The sequence below is a fragment of the Hyperolius riggenbachi genome, chromosome 2, assembly GCF_040937935.1.
Source record: "Hyperolius riggenbachi isolate aHypRig1 chromosome 2, aHypRig1.pri, whole genome shotgun sequence".
NCBI lineage: Eukaryota > Metazoa > Chordata > Amphibia > Anura > Hyperoliidae > Hyperolius > Hyperolius riggenbachi.
In genome coordinates this window covers 160,608,557-160,628,654 of record NC_090647.1, presented here as the reverse complement: position 1 = coordinate 160,628,654, position 20,098 = coordinate 160,608,557, and the positions used below count along the sequence as shown (strand labels likewise).

Here is a 20,098-nt window from a genome sequence, read left to right as displayed (position 1 = left end):
TGTGAACATTTAAATTGCTTATGTACCAGCTCACATGTATGAGCAAGAACTGCTAAGTGTGAGAAAATATGGTCGCCATAATAGGGATACTACCTCACTATCACCATAGGAGGTTAATTTATGGGTTGGTAATAAGTGGTGGGTGGGGAAGAAGATGCAAAAAAACGTTTTTCTTTCTTTCATAGGGTATGCCATGTAGCAGTTACAGGGACTGTTGCTGTACTACAGCTCAATATTATGTATATTTTAAATTAGTATGTTGGAATGTCAGAATGAAGATGTTTTCCACTGACATGTGTTGTGTCCATCTGTGTTGATGTAGAACCGCATGTCTTTTTTATTTTTATATGCAAAACAATAAAAATTGCATCATTTTGCATAATCCAGCATCAATTTAGAATTATTTGCAACTCATTGACCATCACTATTTATGAGGCTTTTCTGCTTCGTGTATGTAAATGCTGAATAATGAATCATTAGGACCCAGGAGCTGCTGGTGGCCGCATTCTCCACTCCAATGGGCAGGACAGGCAAAGTGGGGTTAGGCTTTTCTGGCTTATAAAAACCAACAGGAAGGGCAGCCTCAGCTCTATACTTGGACTAGATTGTGTTATTTTATTTTAGTTTTCCACTTTGCACTTTAATGGTATTTGTGTTCCTAACATAGCCCCTTTTGGAATGAAATATGTATCATTTTGGGGGGTGGATATTATGTGCATGGGATTTGTAGCTATGCTATGCATGTTTTCTGCATTCAGTTTATTTCCTATTCAGTCCAAACACATTATTATTATGACTGGGGTCATACAGTAGGACTGTCGCTGTGTGGCCCCTATAGAAACTATGGGCCTGATCCAATTCACTTTTTCTCTAAGTTTTCTATTAGGTGATATTTTCACATTACATGGGTGGCATTTTCACAATTCCTTTTAAGTCACCAACAAGGAAAAAACTACTCTGAATAATTTTGATAATACTTTTTTCATCTACTTGTTTTTCAGATTTTAAAGAATTTTTTATTTTTGAAAAAGATTTTTTAACAATGACAAAAAAGACAAACAGCGCTACACATCACGCTCTTTATATAAAAACAGTTTATACCTGTAGGGGGTGACTAACCAGTGTCACCCCCTATCAATAACCAAGCACAATCTGAATTGGATACAGACTCATTGACAACAGGATTTTCTAAAGATTATATAAAGAGTACTAAAACCATTAAAGGGGCTTTACTGAATCACATGGCTGCCCCCATGTGAGTAATCCAAGAAACTAGAGATAGGATACTTATATATAAGCTGGTGTGGCGGAGGCCCAAGAGGATCATGCACTCCGTCAACACCTCTACTTGCTTAGTCAACTAGTTTCTGGCCATAAAGAAACATGAATTTTCCTATTAAATCTAAAACAAAGGACGATCATGAGACAATACAACATACAGAGACATTGAAGAGTATAAAAAGGAGCACAGAGAAAAGAAAGAAAGAGAAAAAGAAAAAAGAGAGCCGGCCAGATCCGTGGGAGCGAGAAACCATGAATATACTGTGAAAAAGAAGCCTAAATTCCCGAGTACCCCTGTCCATGCTCAAATGTGATAGGATGCTCCAATGACAGGGTATCAAAAAATGTGAGCAATTAAATCTCCAGCAAACGTTTATATTCCTCAGATTCAGAGAATTCAAACCAGGGCCTCCACGTCTTAAGAAATTGCTCATTTTTCAAATGGATGGACTGCGTTAGGTCCTCCATGCGTTCAATCGATTTAATCTCAAGCAGCCATTCTGAGATCGCGGGGGCCTGGGTTGACTTCCAGTGCCTTGCTATAATTATGCGAGCCGCATTTATCAAATGTTTGGATAGAGATTTTTTGTATTTTCCGAGTCTTCTCGGGGTGTTATGTAATAGGTAATAAGCAGGATCTTCAGATGCCTCGACTCCTGTAACCTGTGTAATGATGGTCTTTACAGAATCCCAAAATGGGTCAATGGCAGGGCAACTCCAAAATATGTGTACAAGAGTGCCTGTGTGTGCTGTGCATCTCCACATAGAGGGCTAGTGTTTGGGTATATCCAATGTAACCTTTCTGGCGTATAGTACCACTGTGTTAAAAGCTTGTAGCCTGATTCTTGAATGCGAGCTGATGTAGAGCTTTTATGTGTCAAAATGAGGATCTTCCGCCACTGAGTGTCCGTGAAAGTCTGGTTCAGGGAAGCCTCCCATTTGGATCTCAACCAATTAGTTATTGCAGAATTTGTAATGAGCATGGCGTAGATTTGTGAGATTCCCTTAGTGGCATAACCTTCTTCGTTGCACAGCATCTCAAATGGCGTGAGATCCCGAGTTAGGCTTTGTCTATTACCTAAACTAAGTAAATAGTGCTGGAATTGTAATAAGGACCAGATTGATTTAATTTGGCTTTCAGAGCAGTGATACTCAACCAGGAGCCCCCATCGAACAGATGATAAGCCCTTAATGGCCGAGTGCCCCTCCAATGTGTGTATGCAAGGCGGTTCATACCCAAAGGGAACATTGGGTTGTCTAGGAGAGGAGTCATTGCTGAAGGCCAAGGTGAGATCTGTGAGGGCTAGTTGGCTTTGAGGAATGATTTTACAGTGTCTGCCACAAGAGGGTAAGACACCCCGGGCACAACAGTACTTCTAACTGTCCAAGGGAGATTAGGCAGGAAAGGACAAACCAAGTCCCGTTCCATCCCAACCCATTGCTTCAATTTGTCATGGCGGTGCCAATCTACTATACGAATCAGCAGAGCGGCAGTATGGTACATCTGCAGATTTGGCAGCGCCATTCCTCCTTGTTCTTTGAGGAGTATGGTTAGTGTAAATTTTGTTCTGGGAGGCTTGCCCTTCCAGATAAATCTCTGAAGATATTTGCGAATTTTTCATATACTTTTTTGATACTTTTTCAACTGCAGATTGCTGAAAAGTTATTTTGAACACGATGCCATGATATTCTTATGTGGCTATCACATTTATTGTGTTCCGTCAGGATAAAACACAACATGGGTGCCTTTACTGGGCAGCATGTGCATTTACAGTGGCAGTGAGACATGCTTTCATTGTACTGTATGCTTCATAGTATGATTGCACCAACATGGTGCACCGCGGTGCGACTTACCGCGATCGCAACACAACATGTTCAGTGTGAAAGGAGCATCAGTGTGAAGGTCGCTGTGCAGGAGATTGCAGAACAGGGCCGGGCTGCGGCAGAGGCGATAGAGGCTCTAGCCTTAGGGCCCAATGTAGAAGGGAGCGCACAACTCACTCAGCTATAATTCCCAATTGTGTTTGAAGCAGAGAGAAATAAGAAAAGGGGATACATAGCAGTGACTGCAAGCCGGATAACTAGAGATTAAGGTGTTGGGAGCCCTGCGGTGCCTCCGATCAGTGCAACGGATGGGGTGGGAGCAGGGACGGATCTAGACCAAGTTGCGCCTGGGGCAAGGTCAAGTTTTGGCTCCTAAACTGCCATTCCCCATCCAAATTTTGCTGCCTTTTTAAGAATTCAACAAACTGCGCCTGGGGCAAGAGACCCGCCTGCTCCCCCCTAGATCCATCCCTGGGTGGGAGGGATGGAGGGGCGCACTTTGGTGTCTCAGCCTTGGCTGCTGGAGCACCTTGTACCACCTCTGTTGCAGAATTCAGATATTTATGGTAGCTGCATATAAAATATATATTTTTTAATAACATAACTTGTTTTATGCTTGCCTTGAGTTCAGCGTGCAAGTAATTATCCTCCACATCTGTTGTCACGCCTTGTGCAGGGTTTTGTAAGTTCCCCTGTCAATAGAAGATTATTGTGAATTTCCATTTGCCATCCTGAAGAGTGAAGACCTGCAGCCCCGGGATGCACATAAGCTCTTAAGGTGCCCATACACTCGTCAGATTGGCAGCAGATAGATAAGAAATGCATCTGATGATCTATCTGATGCGTTTTTAGAACATTTTTTACCAGGATAGAATTCCAATAGATTTCAGTTTGAAATCTATTGAAATTCGATCTGATGGCATTTGTTTGCCATCAGATTTCCATTAAGGCCAATGCAAACTGATAAGCAATCTCATCAGATCGACCTAAATTTTCCACCCTGCCAGTTCGATGGAAATCCATCGAAATCGATCGAAATCGGCCATCGATCGGTCGATTGGCCAACCGATTTGCGATCGATCGATCGGGATCGATCGGTCGGCCAGAAAATCGGCTGAGTGTATGGGCCCCTTTACTGTAGTCACATAGCAATAGAACACATTCATTCAGCCCAATGTTTGCTAGGATATCAGAATCAGAATCAGAATCACTTTATTTCGCCAAGAACAGCAAGAGCTGTAATCGGAATTGCTTGTGGTACACATGGCTTGCCATCACAATCTACTTACATCTCAGACTTATCACAATATTCTATCAATTTTTTTCCTACACAGGGTTATTTAAAACATGCTATAATGAAATAACCATGGTTGAAATGCTAATGCCATAAAGCATATGGTGAAAGTACTTCTGGATGAAGATTAAGCTTTCTGTTAGAGAAGAGAATATCCAGATGGATAAGTTAAGGCAACAATCTGTGCTGCTTGCTTTTTAATCATTGTTATTCATGCATCACCAGAGAGTACCTGGGAAGTGATTTGTGATCTCTCAGTAGGCATGCAGTCATTTTTATCATTTACAAGTGACTTGATTGCTCACCCACCCCGTGAACAAAAATATTACTATTCTTTACAACCTTTCATTCTACACTAAATGTTACTTTGATGGACGAAAAACGTTCAATTTAGGTCTCGTTTCCACTATTGTGGTGCAGAATGGCCTGGATTCCACCGCTGATGAAATCGCATGCGGATGCGATTCCCCATGCGTTTTTGCCGCAAATTCGCATGCGAATTCGCATAGGTGAGGGTGTATGCGATTTTAACCATGTCACTGCCTGCGTGAATTTACATTGGTACCTATGCGAATTTGGCAAAAACCGCATGGGGAAATCGCATGCGATTTCCCTATTAAATACATTGCATGCGATTCGCATGCATTCCACTCACCGCCTAATTCTGCGGCTCTTTTTTCCTTTTTTTAACCCTTGAATAAAACGCACCTCAACAACGCTACAGTGGAAACAGGCCCATCAACTTGCATTACATGTGCGAATCCGCATGGGTTGGACGCATGCGGATTCGCGATAGTGGAAACGAGCCCTTTAGTAGATTGAAGAACATCTATAGTGTTTTAAACATCTATTTCAGCTATTAATTATGCTTTGTACTAGAAAATATAGTTTACATAAAAAAGTTGTTTTGTTTCAAATAGAAATGGTCATGTCTAGGAGAACTCATGGAGAAGCATGTGATCAGTTTGGTCAGGTGATAGATCTGCAAGTCTCTGATTTGCTAGTCAAGATCATGTGATAAAGCAGGAAATCAGAGCTTTGCAAACCAGATCAAACAAATCCCATGCATGACCATCACAAGTTTTAAGCAAATCTGACATTTCTCATACAAGTAATATGTGTTTACCCTTTACAGTCAGCAGGAGGAGCTCCCAAGTAACCTTATTGGACCAATTGACCTCCAAATAGAGAGAGGGGGGGGGGGGGTGAGGCGAATAGGGTCTGAGAATTCAGGTTGGGCTTAACCTCCCTGGCTTTATGATTATTTCCAGATTTAGGGTCTAAAAGCTGTGCAATTTTTTTCACAAGCTTTGACACCTTAAAAACAGGAAAAAACAAAACATACCACAGAGAGATGTGAACCTATTACATCGCTGAGTTGTCATTATAATCTTCATTGCTTGACTTACAATGAACAATTTTGAAGGTCCCTCCATTGTGGTGAATAGGTCCAATCCCATTAAGGGGTGTACAGCAGAATCTTGTTATAGTAACTCTAATATAGTAAACATCTTGCTATAGTAAATGCAATCCCCAGGTCCCAACCATGCGCCTGTATGAATACAAAATGTATGAAGGATCCTGATATAGTAAACGTTTGATATAGTTAACAATTTGGCAAGGCCCCTTGGAGTTTGCTATAAAGGGATTCTACTGTATTGCTGTATGCTGTATTGGTAAGTCTTCCTTGCCCCTGTGGGGTAGCAGGAAATTTGGGGCACCCCACAAGCGGCGTAAGTTAGGGCGCCACCATAGACACCTATTGGAAGTATTGAGGGGTAACTTGGGTGCCCGTGTTTACCATTACTACCGTTGACAGCGCAGCATGAGTTGCTTATTTAGCACGACCCACATTACCAAGTAACTCAAGTGTTGCTAGGGTAATGCGTGTGTTTCACTAGCAATGCTCACATTATTTTGGTAATATTGGTCAGCAGTTCTAATGGCCCATACTCACGGGCTACAAATGTCGGCGCAACACGCGGCGCGCGCATGTTGCAGCGACAGGCCGCCCGTGAGTATGCGGCGGTGCACCGGCGTGCACCCCGAACTGTCGCTCGTCGCTGATGTCGCCGGGCGACTGAACCGCTCAATCGCCTGGCGACAGTCGCCACCGCAACTCTGCTGCAACTGTCGCTAGTCCGCGTGAGTACGCGGACTAGCGACAGCAACAAGATAAGTAATACATTGGGCTTCCGGCGGGGGGAGGCGCAACAGCGACAGCTTCCGCCGCATCAGTTGCCAGGTCCCTCCGCCGTGTGTATGCGGAAGGACCTGGCGATGAGCTGTCGCCGGCCTGTCGCGCACATGCTCACGTGTGCTGGCGACAGGCCAAAAAGTTGCCCGTGAGTATGGGCCATAACAGTAACATTTTTCATGCTCTGTCTGCACATGGCAATCTAACCGCACTTTATTGCATCAGGGCATTTGTGTGTTAATAGACACAATGGACCTGCATGGGTCTTACTACTTGATTACAAAATTTTTTAACCTCCTTGGCGGTATGGACGAGCTCAGCTCGTCCATGACCGCTGGAGGGCGCCGCTCAGGCTCCCCGGGCCGATTTTCACAATTTTTTTTTTAAAACACGCAGCAAGCACTTTGCTTGCTGCGTGTTGGTCCCGATCGCCGCAGATGCGCCGCTACCTGCCGCGTATCGGCCCCTTCCCTGCCGAGACCCCTGCGCAGCCTGTCCAATCAGTGCCAGGCAGCGCTGAGGGGTGGATCGGGACTCCGTCTGCCGTCACAACGTCAATGACGTCATCGTGATCGTCGTCATGGCGACGGGGAAGCCCTCAAGGAAATCCCGTTCAGAACGGGATTTGCTTACGTGGGTACGCGCTGGTGGCGATTGAAAGGTAAGGGCGGACGCCGCAAGGAGGGGGGCATCATGTAGCTAGCGCTAGGCTAGCTACATGATTTTAAAAAAAATATTTAAAAAAAAACTGCTGCGCCACCACCCTGGCGCAGTTAATAGAACGCCAGGGTGGTTTAGATAAAAATCTAAATGAACTCAGAGAGTGAACTTTGTAACTTCAGTTGTAAATTATCATCTGTTCAAATTTTATAGTTTTATTTCATCTATATGTAAATATTATGTTATAATCTCATGGCAGCTTTGAAACCCTTTTCAGACAGAACTCTGTGAACTCGAGACCGACCTGAAATCCCTCCTAATGGAGACAAAGGAAGTGGAAAAAAAGATTAACCAGGAAGAAGACACAACAGAAAAAATAATGCTTCAGTGTGGAATCCTGGAGACTGAAATCCACTCAATTTATTCAGAGAACATTAAGCTAAAGCAAGAACTGGAAACTCAGAAAGAAGATTTCCAGGCTATTCTATTAAGAAATAATAAATTCCGAGAAAGAATTGAGGAAGCTATCCTCCGTTTTTCTGAGGCAGAAAATAAATTACCAGTCATGATTGAGCTGATTAAAAAGAGAGACATGGTTAGACTTCTAAGGAGCCAGAAGGAGGAAATGATCCTTGATTTGCATAATCCTGGCAGCACTGCTGTAAAACAAGTACAGGTTGGTAATCTTATTCGTTTATCCACAAAATTAATGAATTTTCCATGTGATAATCACACATGAAGCCAGAGATTATACAATCAATAAATAGTCAACCGGGGAGGGTGGGCAAGATGAAAAACTTGCTTGTGGTGTATTTTTTCTTTTTAGAAACAGAATGGGTTTAGGAGGGCTTCCTCTAATGCTGAGGAGACTTGCATATTCTAATGCAGGCCTGTGGAGTCAGTACAAAAATCATCCGCTCCTCAGTTTATGAAACCACCGACTCTAAAAATAGCTCCAACTCGGACTCCGGGACTCCGACCCTACAGCCCTCTCAGGTCTATGCAATTGGTACAAAATCATCTGACTCTAATTCCGACTCCTCAGTTGATGAAATCACCAAATCCGACTCCAGGTACCCAAAAATTGCTCCAACTCAGGACCGGATTTACCATAAGGCACTATAGGCACATGCCTGCAAGCGTTTGATGATGGAAAGGAGGCTCACTCCCCTCCATGAGCACCTCCCTCCCTTGCTATGCAGTGTCCCGAGCAGAGCGTAAATGAGAGGTTACTCACCCAGGTCTCTGCATTCCACTGACCAGATCTCCCTTCATTCGGGGGCACCTCTAGCAGCCTAATACTTGGGAGGTTCCTCTAGCTACTTAATATTGGTGGTACCTCTAGCTATCTAATACTAAGGGGCACCAGTAACTACCATGGACAGGCAAGGGAAGTAAGGGAGAAGTGGCAGCTAGGAGAGCCAGCACACCTGCTGTGCGGTTTGGCGGGGGTTTGTAGGTTCATGGAAGGCAAAGTGTAGGGTGCCAGGACCGGGACGGTATGTGGGAAATTTTCTTTGCAGTTCATCGGTGAAGCTGCACTTATGCTTCAGCATTTTTCATGCTTTACTGCTCCACTCTGTGCTCTGATCCCTGGCCTGTCTGTCTGCAGTCTGCACTGCTCCCTGTCAGTGTCGCTCTCTGTTCTGATCCCTGGCCTGTCTGTCTGCAGTCTGCACTGCTCCCTGTCAGTGTCACTCTCTGCTCTGATCCCTGGCCTGTCTGTCTGCAGTCTGCACTGCTCCCTGTCTGTGTCGCTCTCTGCTCTGATCCCTGGCCTGTCTGTCTGCAGGCTGCACTGCTCCTTGTCTGTGTCGCTCTCTGCTCTGATCCCTGGCCTGTCTGCAGTCTGCACTGCCACTGCTGCTCCTTGTCTGTGTCGCTCTCTGCTCTGATCCCTGGCCTCTGCAGTCTGCACTCTCTGCACTGCGTCTGTGTCGCAGCTTATGTAAATAAATTACTGCTCCCACAGGCCACAGCAGCCCAGCAAGACTTCACTTCACTGACTAAGTAACTCTGCCCCTCGCCGCCGCCCCTCTGCTCCGCAATTTGCTCTCAGTGGATGGGGGCGGAGGCGGAGCAGAGCAGCAGGAATTGTTTGCCTCATGCAATGAAGAGCCGTTTGGGAGCCGTACAAGCCGGCTCTTTGGGAGCTGAGCGGCTGAGCCAGAAGAGCCGATGCTTAAAGAGCCGGAATTCCCATCACTAGACTGAGTCTCAGACTGAGACTCAGTCTAGTGATGGGAATTCCGGCTCTTTAGAAAGCATCGGCTCTTCTGGCTCGGCCGCTCGGCTCCCTTTAAAGAGCCGGCTTGTTCAGCTCCCAAACGGCTCTTCATGCTCGTCATTACTACCCGAACATTTCTAAAACCCGCCAGGACGCCCCGGACAGGATGGAAAAAGTGGACCTGTCCGGGCAAAAGAGGACGCTTGGTCACCCTCATAATTTCACAATTCTTCAAGGACAGTAATACATTTATGTACAATACATATTTTAAGTCACTTAATAGGTTTCTTTCACTAAAACGGCTGACAGCACAGCATTTAGCTGCTTGTTATCTGCTCCTGTTTAGGTGCAGGGCACTTGCAATCGGCTGTAAGCATCCAGCACTAATGGCAATCACTGCATGTGCATCAGAGCAGCTGGCCCTGGACATGACGACGTGCAGTGTTTTTTTACTGGTCAGTAACTGCATTGCATTTCAACCGCTGACATCTTGCTTGTGTTTACAAACGCTCCCATTCGGTTTATTATTTTGCACCCGGAAGGTGATTGACTCCGGCAATTGAGCAGCTAAACATTTAGCACACTGTTTAGCTGTTTGTCCGAAAGAGCCCTAACAAATAGGTTCTGTCATGTTTTGTACAGATCTATGACCAGAAAACCTAATTACCTAAAGACCAAATACCTCATTTTTACTTATTTGGTAGTTTGTTTTGTCCTGGTTGGAGTTGATGGACATATCTCTTTATTCAACAAAACTAACTAGGTAACTATGTAAAAAACAGTCCCTGCTGTCACCATACACTGCCAACTTTGCTGAGTGATAATTCAGTACTACTGCTCTCTATGGAGCTTCTGATTACTACACAGCAGGAAAACACATCCTTTTTAGAACTAATAAAGTTTGTCAATTAAACCAGCGGGTTATTCTTCAAACACACATCTGATATTTAATATATTTTTTTCAACCACACAAAAACTATTACTCAGTTGTTATGGCACAATTAGGCAGCCTTTCCCTTCCAGTTACATGAGAAATGGAACAATGCATGAAAATACATCATTGCTGTGATAATACTTAAAGGGACAGTGAAATTAGGAAACTTACTTCACTTTTAATACATACCATAAGCAAAAACACAGACGACAAGGAGGAAGAAGAGGGGGGAAAGGGTGGAGGGGAAAGGGGAGGTTGACAGGGGAAGGACTAGAAGGAGGGAAACGGTGGGAAAATCGGAGAGAAGTGGCTGTGCAACTACACCAACCAATGGCCTTCATACGTAGAAGTACCAGGTAGAACGTATAGGACACAGTCTAGGCCCTGTGAACAGCCACAATATCATAATACTAGTGGGCCTTTGGGCCCTCCACATCACGCACCGTGACATCGTCACAAACACTACATCCTGAGTCCAGTATATCATCAGACTATGAGAATTAACTATAACAAGCATGGTGCTTAGAATATCACAAAAATCTATAGTGTACATGATCAAGGTGCAAAAGAAGCCAAAAGTTCAACTGTGCAAATTAACAACTATACAAAACTGAACATAGTACAACAAATCCTATATGTTTTATAGTGCATAATTGATCACCATATACATTTTAAAATACCCCCTATATATTCATGTGCTCCATACATGCCTACTAGGAGAGTGCAAAATACTACCTGCAGCCTGCAAATCCGTACAGTCTTTAGAACTACTTAGTACCTCATCCATACTGTGTACTCATGGGTGCCGTCATACACGTGCACAGTACAGATGTGTGCGTCTTCAGAACTGTGTACCTATTATACAGCCGCTGGAAGATTTGGGGGTGCACGGTAAAGCCGATAAATGGCTTACCCTGCTCCCGCAGAAGTCCTAGCGTGTTAATTTCTATTCCCCCTCCAGGTCACCATGGATAGTGGGGGAAAGATGTAATTCAGCTTCCACCTATTGCTGGCGGCCAAATTACAGTGTTTTTGTAGTAATTTGTGCTCCGTCTTTTGACGGCGCCCAATTTACTCACTGAGCGCCGCTATCGCTGTATTTCCTATTACGGTCTATGATAGCGCAGGCTATGCCCAAATCTCCTGCGCTGTTTTTACAACACTCCTTCAGAACTACCTCGGGAGTGCTAGTAGTTCCAAAAGCTGCTGGAGGAGTATCAAAGACCTAGCAGGATGAGTAACTTCAAACGAAGACAAGGAAGCAATGTAATAAATGTTATGCAATAAAACTGAAATGAGTTTCCTCGTTTCAGATCTTTCTCTACCTACAGCAAAGTGTTGAGTTCAAAAACTAGTTACAGAGCATAAGGTATGTCTTTGACAGATGTGTAAATGATATATGGAATTTCCATGAAAGTTAACTAAAAAATGTAGAAGTAATATGTAGGCTGCCACTGCTGATTAGAGATGGCCTGAACGGTTCGGTGGCGAACGGTTCCCGGCGAACTTCCAGTGGTTCGCGTTCGCGGCGAACCGCAAACTTTTGCGGAAGTTCGGTTCGCCCCCATAATGAACCATTATGGTCAACTTTGACCCTCTACATCACAGTCAGCAGGCACATTGTAGCCAATCAGGCTACACTCTCTCCTGGAGCCACTCCCCCCCCCCCCCCCCTATAAAAGGCAGGCAGCAACAGACTTTGGACTCGTGTGCCTGCAGTAAATAGTGAAGGGACAGCTGCTGTAGACTCTCTCATAGGGAAAGAATAGTTAGACTCTTGTAGGCTTCTTAGCTTGCTCCTTGCTGATTCTTATTGTTAAAATAGCACCCCACAACAGCTCTTTTGAGAGCTAATCTTGTTCTTGTGATCTATTTTTTTGTTGCGTTGCCCACTGACACTGCATTATACAGCCCTATCTGTTGCAGCTGGACCTTGGTAATCGCTATACTGTGCCAGGCCCTGTCTAACTATCTATACTGGGACACCTACCTATGCCTAGCTAACTACTGGGGCACCCACCTGCCTATACGGGAACACCTACCTATGCCTAGCTAACTACTGGGGCACCCACCTACCTATATGGGAACACCTACCTATGCCTAGCTAACTACTGGGGCACCCACCTACCTATACGGGAACACCTACCGATGCCTAGCTAACTACTGGGGCACCTACCTACCTATACGGGAACACCTACCTATGCCTAGCTAACTATTAGGGTACCCACCTACCTATATGGGAACACCTACCTATGCCTAGCTAACTACTGGGGCACCCACCTACCTATACGGGAACACCTACCTATGCCTAGCTAACTACTGGGGCACCCACCTACCTATACGGGAACACCTACCGATGCCTAGCTAACTACTGGGGCACCTACCTACCTATACGGGAACACCTACCTATGCCTAGCTAACTATTAGGGTACCCACCTACCTATACGGGAACACCTACCTATGCCTAGCTAACTACTGGGGCACCCACCTACCTATACGGGAACACCTACCTATGCCTAGCTAACTACTGGGGCACCCACCTACCTATACGGGCACACCTACCTATGCCTAGCTAACTACTGGGGCACCCACCTACCTATACGGGCACACCTACCTATGCCTAGCTAACTACTGGGGCACCCACCTACCTATACGGTAACACCTACCTATGCCTAGCTAACTACTGGGACACCTACCTATGCCTAACTACCATATGGGCTTGAAAACCACCATCGTCTGCACTCTGGCCATGGTGCGCACCAGTCCAGCACGGCCGTCACTACACAAACAGCTGTTTGCGGTACGTTACACAGTAAGTTTGGTCTGTCAGTGTGAAGCAGTACTATAATTGCACTCCCTGATTGATGTATACACATGCAAGATGTTTTAAAGCACTTTAGGCCTGCAATTTAGCATTCAATGTGATTTCTGCCCTTAAAACGCTGCTTTGATTTTTCCCCGGGACTTTTGGCATTTATCCCACTCTGCCATGCCCCCCTACAGGTGTTAGACCCCTTGAAACATCTTGTCCATCACGTTTGTGGCCAGCATAATTTTTTCCAGTTTTCGTTTTCAATATTTTTTATTGGAATTTTCAAAAAGTTTTAAACATATATGTCAAAGACATATTATTACACTTGACAAATGAATACTTTATACATAATAGCATGTTGTAAGTAACCTTAATCTTAAGAACAAACTTTATAACTTATTTGTAGAGATGTACCTTAAACATATTTATACATCCTTAGAGTAGATATACAGTAATTCTACATATATCTGATGTAATATAGTTTATTTAAAATACTGTCAAACTTTGTTCTAGATAATCTCTGAAAATTTTAATTTTTAGAATGGTAAAGTCTATGTATTGCTTAATCATTTTGATATATATATTTTTATTCTTGTGAGCTAAATCAAATCCAATCTGTGTTTATAACTTACGTGTTGATTGTCTAGTGAATTTTACGCATAAGGGATTATCCCCATACGCATTTCCGCATGTATAACAATAAGCTGTGGATTTTACGCAAGTACACTTGAAAGTACGCATAACTGATTGAAAAAATTTGAAAAACGCGTACAAGCGTATGTCTATGCATATTAACGACCATGAACGCGTACAAACGCGCAAAAATGGTAAGCACCAAAATAAAGCGCGAAAACGTGTCAAAGACGCGAAAACGCTTAAGATGCAATTTTCCTAAATTTAGCTAGAAATAAACACAATAATTAATCAAGATGGTATAAATAATGCGTATATTTGCCACAATTAGCAATTCTGCATGTGAGATATCAAAGGATGCACAACTCAAAATCTAATTTGAGGGAATCCAGGGAGCAGAACCTCTGGAGAATGGGGGCCCTAAGTCCTCCCTACAGAGACTCCAGAGGACGCAATCCCTATTATGATATCAAATCAACTTTGATAACAATTTTATCACCACAACAGAACCGCTGTACTTTTTTCCAGTAATATACCATATTAAGCTAGAAACAATTTGCATATATTTTCATATATGAATCATATATGTCTTACTAACTGCCAATTCCAATATGAGTTTGTAAATTTCTCACTGAAGTAGGCTGAGATATTTTATCTATACTACACTACACCAAATTAAACTAAACTATACTAACTAAACAAACTAACATGTGCTTATTGTGAGTTCTTAATTGAATATTTGTGTACATTTTTGCAAATACTTATACTGTAAAGTAAACATGGTCCAATGGTATTCGAAATGAGGAGTCCAGGTCAGGCCACACAGCATCAATTATCAAAACAATGTCTCTGATGTAATTAACAACAACCTTTATTTGTCCATGTGAGGGTGTACGATTAATTAAGATTGAGTAAATTAGACTTCATTGAGTTTAGACTCCCTGTAAATAGTAGGCCACAGATGTGCCCTTTTCCAAAAGGCATTAATAGTGCTGTTTTTTATCGTCCATGATTTTTCTGCCTTTATATTAGAATCAACTTTCTTCAGAATGTCTTCCAGAGTTGATACATAATGGGATTTCCAATTATCTGCTATGGATATTTTAACTGCTACACAAATATGATTGAAAATGAATCTTTCACTAGGAGGGAGATCACATGTCTTAATATGTAAAAGTGCCATTTCAGGTGTTATAGTGGTCAAAAACACAGGTAGTTTTTTAAGGAATGTTTCCACTTGTCCCCAAAGTTTGGTAATTTTAGGACAGAACCAAAAGATATGTATTAGTGAGCCGGTTCCATTGCAATTTCTCCAGCATAGGGATGAGGTATTACTATCAAACCTAGAGATTTTTTCTGGAGTAAAATACCAATGCCACAAGAGCTTCAAAAAGTTTTCATAGTGCAGGACACATTTGGTTGACTTTTTAAGAGACCTGTAGGCACTTTCCCAGTCCTCCTGGTCGATATCTATATGTAGTAGTTCTTGCCATTTATTCAATTGCCACCTTGGGCCTTCATCTTTTAATTGTAGGAGTGTTTTATAAAATATTGTTATACCTTTTTGTTTACTGTTTTGTGGATCTAAAAGTCTTTTAATATGGGGTAAATGGGAAATGTTTTGAGGTGAGTGTTTAGATAAAAAACGTTTAATCCTATAATATTTAGGTTTATCTGATTGTGGGATATCAAATACTGAAACTAGTTCTTCAAAAGTTTTTAGGTTATTTTCTATTAGCAGATCCTTTACTTTGATAATTCCATTTTTAATCCAATTATCCAATTATCTAGAGACAGGTTTTTCAAGGCCTTCGACAAGTTAAGCATGGGTGCTTCCGTATGCACAGCCAAAGGGTGTTTAATACTAGAGTGGATGATTTCCTTCCAAACTCTGATCAAGTTAGCAGTTATGGGATTAGGAATTTTAAGAGGAATCTTCCAATTTAATCTAGATTCTAAATAAGGAAGTGGTTCATTGTCTGGAAGTTGATCTAATTCTATTTTTACCCATTGTTTACTGATGTCTTTGCACCAGATAGCCCTTGACTGTTCTAGGATGGCTGATTTATAATACTTCTCCAAATCTGGTACTCCCAACCCCAAATTCATTGAGTGGGTAGTTAAAATCTTGTTTGAAGACCTTGAAGACCTGTTCATGAGGACAAATTTGTTAATCATTCTTTGGGTTATAGTAAAAAAAATTTGAGGGATCTTTATAGGGATATTTCTAAATAAATATAAGAGTTGGGGTAGTATTAACATTTTAAATGCGGCTGTCCTTCCCAGCCAGGAAAATCCAAATTTAGACAGATTTTCCAAATGGGTTTTGAGTTTATTTATCCACTGTTCAAAATGTTCCTTGTATAATTTATTAATAGTGGGGGTTAGGTGTATACCCAAATATTTAATGGATTTGAGGTCCCAAGTATATAAGCATGATTTTTTTTTAGTTGTTCTATTAATTTTGTTGGTATGTTACATGGCATTACAGTTGTTTTATTTTCATTCAATTTATAATGGGATACTTTTGAAAATTTCTCCAATTCAATTTTAAGGATGGGTAAAGATTCCACAGGTTTCTGGAGATACAATAAAATATCGTCTGCAAATAATCCAAGTTTAGTCTCCTCTGAATTTAATTCCATGAATTTTTACATTATTTCTGATGCTCTGTGCCAATGGTTCCAGTGTTAAGACATAAATAAGTGGGGACAGTGGACATCCCTGGCGTGTTCCATTATGAATTTCAAAGAATAGTGAGGTAGTGTTAGATGATACCACTTTTGCAGACGGTTGTGTATATAGAGCCATAATGGATCTATGTATTTGACCCATACATCCAAACTTTTGCAGTACAGATGACATAAAAGCCCAGTTGACCCTGTCGAACGCCTTCTCCGCATCCAAGGAGATGAAGAGAGTAGGCGTCCGACAGAGGCCAACCTGATGCAAAAGTGATTTTTTTCTAGTTTTCAAAGTTTGCCTCCCCATTGAAGTCTATTGCGGTTCGCGAAAGTTCGTGCGAACCAAACCTTCCGCGGAAGTTTGCGAACCTGTTCGCGAACCGAAAATTAGGAAGTTCGGGTCATCTCTACTGCTGAGGTCTTCCAAAAATGCTGGTTAACTGGCTACAGTGCTGATACAGCAGCTTCGATGCATTTGCACAAAAAATAAATATTCCATGTGGAAAATACAAACAAAAATCCCAACCCCATTGCATCGCAATGCAAAAAATGGTAAACAAAAAAAGCCATAATATCACACAGTCAAGTGTTTTATTATAATAATTATTATGCTTAAGCTGTAGTTACTAGAGCTGCAGCAATGAAAATTAAAACAGAAGTTTGAGGCAGTGGAGGAGTGCGGGCAGCATGGTGACATAATGGACACTTTGCGGGGCTGCGTTGAGCTATTCTATCTGCACGGAATTTGTATGTTCTCCCTGTGTCTGCGCGAGTTTCCTCCAGGCACTCCAGTTTCCTCTCACACCCCAAAAACATACAGATAAGTTAATTGGCTTACTCCTAGAATTGGCTCTAGATACTGCAATGGGCACAGGAGGGACGATTAGTGGCAATACTACATATACCCTGTGAAGTGCTGCGGAAGATGTCGGTGCTATATAAATACTAAATAATAATAATAATAATAATAAAATGGAGTGTGCATCCCCCACTAGACAACGGTTTTGGGAGGCAGGAGAGATAGCACAGGACTTCTATAAATTGCTGTATAGCCTAAACTAAGGTCAAATGATCTCATGGCATATATACTTGGTATCGGCACTACAGCACTGATATTGCCTTTGAAATAACGCATGTGCAGCAGGGGGTAGTTTATATTTATACTGTACCAGGAAATACTGCCAGTAGAAAGACAGAATGTAAGCTTTACCTTGGTGGACATTGTGGCAAGTTTGGTACAACTTAACCTTAAAGTACCTGTATGAAAAAAAATGAAAAAAAATGTATGAAAAAAAATGTGCCCCTAAGGGGTACTTACCTCAAGAGGGGGATCCTCTGGATCCTAAAGAGGCTTCCCCCATCCATCTAAGCCTTATGGATCCAGCACTGGCAGCCCCTGAAAGTCCGCGTCAAGCTTGCTAGTGGTGCATGCAGGCGCAATGGTCATCCGGCTCTAGATTCATAACAAGCCCGTGACGCGCCTTGCGCAGCTGCAATTGCGGCTTTCCGCTTGGGCTCCGGCAGAAATTGCGGAGCCCGATAGGGTCTGCTCTATTGCACAAGCACGAGTTCACGATCAGGCTTGGCTATTTCTGCCAGAGTCCATCGTAAAGCCGCTATTGCCCCTGCACAAGGAGCGTCATTGGCTTGTTAACGCTGAGAATACAGCGCAGGAGATTTGAATGCAGCCGGCACCTCAACAGGCCGTAATAGGAATTACAGCTCAGTGAGTAATTTGGGTGCCATCAAAGGATGGAGCACAAATTACTACAAAAACAATGTAATTCGGCTGCCAGCAATGGCTGGAAGCCGAAATACATCTTACCCCCACTATCTATGCCAACCTGGAGGGGGAATAGTAATTAACGCCACCTGAAATTGTGCAGGAGCAGGAAGCCATTTATTGGTCTTACCCTGCGCCCAAATCTCCTGGCGGAGGATTCATAGGTACGCCTCCCAAGGTAAGCACTCCCTAGGGGCACTTTTGTCATTACAGGTGTACTTTAAGGTTGCATACTGATGTTTTATATATTTTTTAATCGTTTGGGGGTAGGATTTCATTTTACTAGTAAACATTTATTTTTTTCACAAATTTTTGGGATTGTCTTGAGTGTAATACACTACATGCAATATATTGCGCTCTACTCATTGTACATAAGACTTTATGCATGAATTTCTGCTTGACGCAGTTTAATGCATACACCCTTGAGTGTCCCATCCCTATCCCAACAATTTAGGCAACAGGTTACAGCCATCATGACCATCCATGTCAATCTACAGCTCCCTCCTCCTTCCCACCGGAGCACCGGGGTCATTATACCGCAGGTGGTGATGTGCAGCAGCATACACCACTCATGTTAACTGGCCCTTACAGTGACCCTAAGGGTAAACGTTCACTATATAAACAAAGCATATAATGATAAACTACATAATTAGAGATTATCTGCAGTGCAAACTACATGTCTAAATTTTCAGGAGTTCCAGTTTTGAAGTGGATAACGAAAGTGTAACAGAGATTTATTTGAGCTGAGCTGCTGATATTTGGTGAGCTGTCATATTTGTCTGGAGTTTTAGGTTTGGAAGCCCAGTTCCACCCCTACCGTGTCTCCTCCCACCCTATGCCACACTTCTTTCTGCCCCTGTTATGCCGGTTTTGTGTCTGGTTGCGCTGCCTGTTAATTTGCGCTGCCCCACATGCGCAGTAGGAGACTGTGCAGCCACATTTCCTATTTAATTATGCTGCTAGTGGTAAAATACTAATATGTCCGCTTCCACACATCCTACACTCCCCAAATTTTTCAGTGTAGGGAGGGGATCCCCCGAACTACCTCCAAGCCAAATTGCAGCCCCCAAGCCCCGCTGGTTCCCGAGATAGGTTTCTGTAATCTATCTCCTGAACCAGCGGGGCAATTTGGCATGGAGGTAGTTCGGGGGGACCCCTCCTTACCCTGAAAATTTGGGGAGTGTAGGATATGTGGAAGCAGAGATATTTAGTATTTTACCACCAGCAGCTTAATTAACTTCACACTGAGCATGCGTGCACAATCAGACATTACAGTCCTATGCTGGCCACATCTCCTCCGCCGCCTGCCTCTGTAGCTATACTAAAGGGTGTCAGATGTCAGATGAGGAGGGTGGAGAGAGACAATAGTCTAGTCGTAGGTGGATTCACATCAGACTGGGTGGACTTTCTAGGGCTCAGTAGACAGTTTTGTGACACCAGCCAGAATTACTGCAGTATAGTGATGAGCTTGAATTTCCCAAAGTAGAAATTATGAAGCGAAATGCTGAATTACGATGCAAAATCTTGATGCAAAATGTCAAGCTATTGTAAAATTAATATCTTATGAGCGTAATACCTAATTACAATTACGCATAATTGTGTGTAATTTGCAAAATTACGATTATGACTGTAATCGAAAATTCATAATTTTGTGCAATTCTGTGAAATTTCGTGTTTGTGTGGAATTTTGTAAATACGATCATTTTTCGTAATTACAATTGTTTTCATGATGGAGACTAATCGAAATTTCCTGTTTAACTCGTAAATTC

General features: G+C 42.8%; 1 protein-coding gene across 5 annotated transcripts in view; it reads left to right on the top strand.

Moving 5' to 3' along the window:
- CCDC122 (coiled-coil domain containing 122) overlaps window positions 1-20,098 on the top strand; it is a 108,728-nt gene that overhangs the window by 71,410 nt on the left and 17,220 nt on the right. For all 5 annotated transcript variants that reach the window (XM_068267769.1, XM_068267770.1, XM_068267768.1 and 2 more), the window contains one exon: window positions 7,534-7,932. In XM_068267769.1, the coding sequence (XP_068123870.1) occupies window positions 7,534-7,932 (399 nt within the window). The remainder of the gene's footprint in view (window positions 1-7,533; window positions 7,933-20,098) is intronic.